The following is an 8,584-nucleotide window of genomic DNA, read 5'->3' as shown; positions in this document are numbered from 1 at the left end:
CATAAAGCCTGTGGAGTCTCCTCTGTGGAGATCTTCAAAAGCCATTTGTAGATCATACCAGGCAAGTAGGTCCAAGTGTTCCTGCATGAGGAAGGGGATTGGACCAGATGACTTCCAGAGGTCCTTGTCACTGTTAATGATCCCATGAGTGTGTGCTTTGAAATTCCCAATCAGTCCAAATGAGATCAAAGATACAAAAGTGCCTTATCACTTAGCAAAAATATCCCTGTGTATTAGTCATTTGGGTATTGGCGTACTGATTTCAGCACTCAGGGTGTATCAGTGCTGTGCCTGTACTAGGGGTGAAAATCTATCAGTAAGATGAACGACATGCAGAGCTCATGACTTTTATTCATGACCAGATTCATGACCTCTGGGCTATCATTACTGGACAATGAAGGATTGTCACCCAATCACACAGGCTTGGCAAACGTTTGACTGACTCTGTACCATACTGGTAACTCATTAACAAGCACAGGGAAAGAGGGCAAACTAGTCACCAAGAGCAACACCCTTTGCTGGAATAGAGGTTTATATGGACTAATTTTACTTATAGCTTTTTTTTTTTCTTTCTTCCTTTTTTTCAAGAAGACAGAAATCCAGAGTTTGCAATTTCTCTTGCCTCTTTTGTAGCTAACGCTCAGCTGAACAGAGATGGACTGGAGCAACTGCACTACCATGGGTTTAGTGTTCGTCCTGATGTTTTTGTTCATTATGAAAATTGGAGGTGTCTGGAGTAACCACCGGAGAAAGAACTTTCCCCCAGGACCAAGGGCATTACCCATCATTGGAAACCTTCATTTGTTTGATTTGAAGAGACCCTACAGGACTTACCTACAGGTAGTCGTTATCGTTTATACTGGACTCAATGATCCCGTGGATTGCTTCCAGGATATTCTATTCTATTCTATTCTATTCTATTCTATTCTATTCTATTCTATTCTATTCTATTCTATTCTATTCTATTCCATTCCATTCCATTCCATTCCATTCCATTCCATTCCATTCCATTCCATTCCATTCCATTCCATTCTATTCTTCAGGATATTCTATGACCCTGTTGTTCTCATAATTACATGTAATTGCACAGTCAGAGACGTCAGAGAATTTCCCTTACCTCATTTGATGTTGCCTCACAGGTGACCCATAGTGATGACAGGAGGTGGTCATTTGAGCAGTTATTTGAGTGCAGCAAGGTTTGTTCTTTGCTATATTAACTCCCTTCCCTGCAACTACATGCATTTGGGTTTCAGCATCAAGCAGTTCTCACAGTAATAACAAGTGCTCATAATTCCCTCCATCTTCCATTGGTTGCATGGGTTATGTGCCCATAGCCTACTGCCTCACACACTTAGCAGCCTCTCTCATCTTCCTTTCCTCCTTTCCTCCCAAAAGATTAAGATAACCACATACTTCTAATTTTCAGGGCCTGTGGTTGCCAGGATATACAGAAGAGATCTAAACAAACTAAAGTAACAAACAGTACCTACATATCTGCATGAATGTCACAATCATGGATTGAAAGAACACTCAGATGCAGTTTTGGAAAATAATGAGTAGATATCCCATGCAATCTAACTTGCTTGGCAAAAGCAGGCTCCATCTCCTTTCAGGTCAATAAAACTAGTATATCTTTGCTGCAATTGCTGTGTCTATTCTATCAGAGAATGCTGATCTCCCAACTTGAGCTCAGCACAAGGCTTGGAATTCACACATATTCTGTGCATAAACACAATTGGAAACCATACATTCATCCTCAGCACCAACAATGCAAATGGTAGAAGGCTGTTAGTGAGGAACGCCCTCTGTAAGGATCAAATTCTGCTGCAGCTACAAGAGTCTGGGATGACAGTACCCCCACCCAAGGCCTTAATTCAGACACATGCCGCTGCTGCTACATCATTTTGTACAGGTGCTGGCACTTGCTTATTGGCTGCTGATAGCTTTGACTGCCAGTGCTAAAGATTTACCTTCAGATTCACTCTAGAAAGGGATTCAGTCATGCAAACCACCCCATATTGTTAGGAGGACCAAAAAAGTTGAGTTAAGTAAAAATAAACCAAGCAAAAAAGGGTATCAGCTCAGGCAAAACTGCTTATGAAAACATTTTCATAACATACAGACAAAGCAGGTAAATAAGCAGCACTGAAAAAGTGGTCAATTCGTCTGTAGGCTGCAAAAGTTGTAAGTCACTGTTAACTTCTTCTGCCAGCTGTCAAAAGAATATGGTCCTGTCTTCAGTGTCCAGATGGGGCAAAGGAAAATAGTAGTGATCTCTGGGTATGAGACGGTGAAGGAAGCTCTCATTAACCAGGCAGATGCATTTGCAGAGCGACCTAAAATCCCAATCTTTGAAGATCTGACCAGAGGAAATGGTGAGTTGGTTTTCTTTTTTCTAATAAAAAACTTTGTTTTTCTACTTAAAAAGCAGAGGATGTCATGTCACTTAGAATCAGAGGAAATATAAGGCACTGGAAATAGGGAGTCATAACCTTATTGACTTCAGTGGATTTATTCCAATTTTGAACCAAATTTTGTTTTTCTTTCTTTTGTTGAAGACTGAACAAATTTAGGGAAACATTTATTTCCTCAGTCAGACAGAATTTAATCTGTTTCCAAACTTACTGCTGATGCTGTCATTTGTCTGCAAACTGGTTAGTCTAAATCCGCCACTGCCCTGGGATCTCCTCTTTGTGTCAGGGATTGTTTTTGCTCACGGTGAAAACTGGAAAGTGATGCGAAGATTTACTCTCACAACCTTACGAGACTTTGGGATGGGGAAAAGAGCCATTGAGGACTGCATTGTGGAGGAGTATGGCTATCTGATAGACAACATTGGGTCACAAGAAGGTGGGTAGATGAGACATTCTTCAGTTCTCTAAGGTTTTGTCCAAATTATCATGGAATCACAGAACTGTTTGGGTTGGAAGGGTCCTTTAAGATCATCCAGTTCCAACCTCCCTGCTGCAGGAAGGGACACCCAGTAGATCAGGTTGCACAGAGCCCCATCCAGCCCAGAAACCCTGTGGCTTAACAATAACCTTCCCAGGTTCTTCAGCTGATTACTTTGGGCTAAATCAAATTGATTAATTTGGCTCCTCTGGCTTCTTTTTTTTGTTGTTGTTGTTGATTTGGTGTGGTTATCTGACCATAAACGCTAATCACTAACAATAAAAAGAAATAAATAGTAATAATTAGTGTTTAACTTATGTAATCTCTTCCCACAAGGTAATGTGTTCTTTTGTTCATCATATAGGAAAACCCTTTGATGCTAGTAAAATGATTAATGCAGCAGTTGCTAACATTATTGTATCAATATTACTCGGAAAACGATTTGACTACAAAGACTCGAGATTTATAAGGCTTCAACATCTGACCAATGAAAGCATGAGGCTTGCAGGAAAACCTTTGGTTACGGTAATGTTAAACCTTTTCATGTTGCTCTTCTATAGTGGAAATTACGCCGGTAGTTCATTGATGGTATTAAACAAAAAAAGACTAAGATATTGAGAGTTAATAAGTTTACAATCGCTCTGGTACAAAAGAAAGCTTACAAGGCAGTCAGGTCATCGTGAAGCCAACAGCCAAACCCTTGACCTCATAACAACTTATTGTTAGATGAGTGTTAAATCTGGACTGAAAAGATCAGATTGCCTTCTCCCTTCTTCCTTCCTTTTTCCTTTGTGATATTTCCTGTTTGTGGAGTATTGATATGAAATGGATGGGAGAAATAAAATAAATAAAATAAAATGTAAAATAGAATTATAGAGGAATATATTTTCTATGAGACAACTTGTCCCCCAAATATGTCTCACACACATATGGTGACCTGCCCATGAGCATGTGAAAGGGAGAAGCTATGGAGGATATGGTCTACCTGTATAAGAAGCCTTGATGCGGAGCATATTTTTCCATGCTACTTGTATGTGGAAATGTCTCAATGAGTGATAAGCTCAGATAACTGTATGCAGTGCTGACACACGACAGAATCACTTCTCTCCTGTTAGGCTTCAAAATAGGGAAAATATTCAGCAGAGAAGCCATAGATAAAGTTGCAGAATAACACTTCAGTGAGCAGGTGCTCTTCTTCATTAAAAAACCCAAACAAACTTGAATTTTCATGGTTTTTAGCCATTTGCAATCAGCAGTGTAGATATCATCGCACACATCTGCGCAATTCAATTCCCATTCTCCAGAGGGAAAGGGTTTAGCATACCGCCAATTATACCACTGCAACAGTGGCAAGACACCAATTTCTTCCTTTCATTCTGTAATTATGCTCCATATATGATGTCTGTGTTGTATGCATGGGACATAACTGTAGTACTCCTTGAATATTTGCTGTTTTCCTGTATTCATTGTCTTGTCATGTTCTAACTATCAGAATATTAATGTGAAGTCTCTTCTCTTTGTATCTGAAAAGGGGGCATGATATTATTCATTTGTTCCTGTAAAAGGCACTTAGACTTCTGGGAGCTAAATGCTAACATCTTTCACTCTTGTAGATGTATAACATCTTCCCATACCTTGGATTCCTCCTGAGGGCCAACAAGACCCTTCTCAAAAACAGAGATGAATTCCATGCTTATGTAAAAGTTACTTTTCTAGAGAATCTCAAAACTCTGGACAAAAATGATCAAAGAAGTTTCATTGATGCTTTCCTTGTTAAACAGCAGGAGGTAACTGAATCTCTTTTCTTCAAACTTCAATGCTTTTTTGAAGTCATTCACCATTTCCTTTGGGTCCTAATAACCATAGCTTGCTTTCTTCGGCAATTTATCTTCAACCAAACAGGGCTGAAGAATCAGTGGGTATGAATGGATATTCATTCTGAATGAATGCCTATGTCATTCTGTTGCAGTTCTGACCCCTTTTAATCAGCAGCAGTTTCTTTCTTTAAGCTTCTCTCCAGACTAGTTGGGTACCTTTACCAAGGTTACACCTTTCCATATGCTCTGTCCGAGTCCTCCTGACTCCTCCAAAACCATAATGCATTACAGAGCAAAAGATCTCCCTGGGCTCTACTGGGATCCTTATTTGGTGGCTTTGATTCATCCTAATTACCTTTTACATTGATAAACCAGCTCTCTTTGAAGCTGGCCTCAATACAGGCACAAGTTATGCAAAACAAAACCTCTGACAACAGCTGCCTGGGTATAAGCCCAAAGCTCTTTGTCTTTTAGATTAAATAGAGAATTTATTAGCAAATATTTCGCTGTCTGTATTGCATTTTTTCATGGAAAGCTTTACGTTTCCACCCTTCTACCTCATCCACTTCTTTCAGGAGAAATCTGCTACCAATGGGTATTTCCATAATGGCAACCTGCTAAGCTTGGTGAGCAATTTGTTCACTGCTGGCGTTGAGACCATTTCCACCACACTAAACTGGAGCCTTCTGCTGATGCTAAAGTACCCTGAAATTCAGAGTAAGTGGCTTTACGACAGATGCTGTTGAACTCAGCTCTTTAGGAACTGAAACTCTGATGGTTAACGAATCTGCTAAAAAGAAAGATTTTCAGTTAATTATTATCTAGGTATGGCTACACCCTGAGGTTCAGACCCAGTGAGGGACACATTAACCAATCTACGTTGTAAACTGCTGACAATTCTCATATGGGCCATGTTCTTTTCTCAGTAAGATCTCAATAATTAGGGGGAGAAAAAAGAACAAAAAAGAACAACAGAGCTCTTCCTGAGTTGGGCGATGAAGTTGTTCCAGATTTCCTTCATAAACACCCTGTGGATAACCAGTGGAAGAGACTTGCACTTCTAATCCCTGAGAGTATTCAGGGAACTGATCTGAAGCTGCTGCCTTCCACCTTCCAGAAAGCAACACAGAACCCAGCAGAGAATGAGAAATTGAAAAAAACAAACAAACAAACAAAAAAAAAAACCAACAAAGAAGTAATTTTACTGGTTCCATTGTTAATATTTTAATGCGAGGATATGTAAGAAAACAGAACTTATATGCACTTTAACACATATAGTTAGTTGACAAGGAAATGTATTTATTACTGAAGAGCCTTCTTAAATTATCCATAGGTTTCTTATTGGCAAAGAAACAATCGGGCACTGTAATTCTGTTCACCTCCCGTTATTAAGAGACTTTGGGAGAGCGTATGGCTTCCACTCAAGATCTTCCATGTTTTTGCATCAGTGCAGCCCAATACGTCTGAGGGATGAAGGAATCATCGTCACTTTCTTGCACTGGTTTCTCTCCTCAGGAAAGGTTCAAGAAGAGATAGAGCAAGTGATTGGGTCAAACCCCCCACGCACTGAGCACAGAACTCAAATGCCCTATACAGATGCTGTTATCCACGAAGTTCAGCGGTTTGCTAATATCCTGCCATTGGATTTGCCTCATGAGACCGCTCAAGATGTCATTCTCAAGGACTATTTCATTCCCAAGGTGAGATGCTTACAGGATTGTTTCTTTTAGCCTTTCTCCAATCTCAGTTAATGTGAGATAGGTGAATTTGTGAAGCCACACAATGGCAGTCAGACTAATTTCCTTAGGCTGATTTCTTTATGGTAAAATCTTACTGCCATAACCTCCACTGAAATATTTGACCGCAGAATACCTCCATTGCCTCTTCTTGCAGGGAACCTACATCATCCCCTTACTGACCTCTGTCCTGCGAGACAAATCCCAGTGGGAGAAACCAGACATGTTCTATCCTGATCACTTTCTTGATTCCAGAGGAAAGTTTGTGAAGAAAGACGCTTTCATGCCATTTTCAGCAGGTACCTTCTCATTTTATTTACTGCTGTTGTACCTATCTTAGACTGCTCTGACTGGTGGTTCTTTGTTATCAAAGCCCCCATACTGCCTTTATCATGGGACCATTGCCATACTTATATTTCACAACTTTCTCAGGATGTATTTCTGCTAATACTTAATACAACAAACAAGGGTTCCATTGTGTTAATACCTAAGCTACTTTTAATAACAAAGGATGAAAAAGAGGCTGCCCTGAGTCTCCTACAGAGAGTGATGATCACCTTATCTTACATACCTGCATGCTTTTCAAAAGCACAGGACATTCCTACCCACACAATGATTCTCTCCTTTTCTGACATTTCACTCATTCTTCAGCTTAATGAAGCTTAATTAGGTGTTCCATAGAGTTTCTCCACCCTCTCATTGATCTGTCCTGGCCTAGCCAACATTAGTGAGTTTCTCCCTACTGGAGAAGAAGAATACATACTTTGTTGAAAACTGGAGTTAAGAAATTTACATTGTATTCCTTTGCATTTATTCCCAAATACAAGCATATTAAAGCATATTACCAACCCACTTTAGGAAAAGAAAATAATCACTAGGTGAGTTCATAAGCATTCCTAATCATTCCTTTGAAGAGCAAATATCCAAGTATATCTCTCTCATGCTCTCATGTACTTGAATGAGGCTTTGTCCTTTGTTCGTACTTGGGACATGGCATTTCAAGTCATTGCTCTTCCTCAGAATAAAAGGTGCTCAGAGGTGTTTCATATCTTCCAACCACTGAAGAAGCAGCTCCAGCTGATTCTGTTCCCCACACATTCTGTATCTCATTGCAGGGCGGAGGATCTGTGCCGGTGAGACTCTGGCCAAAATGGAGCTCTTCCTCTTCTTCACCAGCCTCCTGCAGAGGTTCACCTTCCAGCCTCCTCCCGGAGTTTCCCCCTCAGACCTGGACCTCAGCCCTGCTATTTCATTTAATGTTGTCCCAAAACCTTACAAAATCTGTGCTGTAGCACGTTCTTAAGGTTCAAATCAGCATAAAACCGACTTGAAAATGTTATGACTTCTTCATGATTTCCTTTGGCCAAAAAAGATTCACAACGCTGCACCCTAATAAAGGTCTTCAGTACACCTAAACCAAAATGTTATTCTTTGTTTAGAATCATAGCATCACAAGGTTGGAAAGGGCCTACAAGATCACCTAGTCCAACCATCCTTCCATTAGCATTGCTACCACAAGCCACTAAACCATAAAAAGAAAACATTTACTGAGAGGGCACTTCTTGCGGACCAGAATCATTGATGACTCATGGATCAACTTAACTAACTGTCTAATCTGGGCTAAATAACAGAGAAACTTCATTTCTTCTTCTGCCTCTGAGCTGTACATGTTAGCAGACATGTATGAAAATACAGGGTGGGTTCCGCAGAAGGCAAAGTTTGAAAAAGGATTTGACAAGAGAACAAGTATTAAAAGTCAGTGAGAACAGCTTTAGAAAATGACCTTCCTGGGCAGCCCATTCCAGCACCAGACCACTCTTCTGGAGATTTTTCCTCATATCAAACCTGAATCTCCCCTGGTGCAACGTGAGGCTATTCCTTCTCATCCTATCACTAATTGTGCAGAAGCAGAGGTCAAACCCCCCATTGCCACAACCTCCTTTCGAGCTGCTAGGGACTGTGATAAGGTGCCCCCTGAGCTACTTCTTCTACAGATTAAACAATCATAGAATGGTCTGAGTTGGATGGGACCTTTAAGATAATCCAATTCCAACCCTCTGCTGTAGGCAGGGACACCTCCTTCCAGACCAGGTTGCTCACAGCCCCATCCAGCCCGGCCTGGAGTGCTTCTTGTAGTGA

At 40.5% G+C, this 8,584-nt stretch overlaps 1 protein-coding gene across 1 annotated transcript; it reads left to right on the top strand.

Annotated features, from left to right (window-relative positions):
• Positions 1 to 654: 654 nt before the first annotated feature.
• LOC140249668 (cytochrome P450 2K6-like) lies at positions 655 to 7,757 on the top strand. Its single transcript, XM_072331678.1, has 9 exons — positions 655 to 840; positions 2,213 to 2,375; positions 2,701 to 2,850; positions 3,257 to 3,417; positions 4,506 to 4,679; positions 5,285 to 5,426; positions 6,225 to 6,409; positions 6,603 to 6,744; positions 7,561 to 7,757. The coding sequence occupies exons 1-9, from the start codon at positions 655 to 657 to the stop codon at positions 7,746 to 7,748; spliced, it is 1,491 nt and encodes a 496-aa protein (XP_072187779.1). The 3' UTR covers positions 7,749 to 7,757.
• The last annotated feature ends 827 nt before the right edge of the window (positions 7,758 to 8,584 follow it).

The sequence above is a fragment of the Excalfactoria chinensis genome, chromosome 3 (assembly GCF_039878825.1).
Source record: "Excalfactoria chinensis isolate bCotChi1 chromosome 3, bCotChi1.hap2, whole genome shotgun sequence".
Taxonomy (NCBI): domain Eukaryota; kingdom Metazoa; phylum Chordata; class Aves; order Galliformes; family Phasianidae; genus Excalfactoria; species Excalfactoria chinensis.
Note: the sequence above shows the minus strand (reverse complement) of the source record. Positions and strands in the feature narration are given on the sequence as shown.

Excerpts from the sequence above, each read along its gene's own strand:
- LOC140249668 (XM_072331678.1), top strand. The coding sequence starts at position 655 with ATGGACTGGAGCAACTGCACTACCATGGGTTTAGTGTTCGTCCTGATG. Across the intron at positions 841-2,212 it reads CCTACAGGACTTACCTACAG|CTGTCAAAAGAATATGGTCC; the intron begins GTAGTCGTTATC and ends TTCTTCTGCCAG. Across the intron at positions 4,680-5,284 it reads TCCTTGTTAAACAGCAGGAG|GAGAAATCTGCTACCAATGG; the intron begins GTAACTGAATCT and ends CACTTCTTTCAG.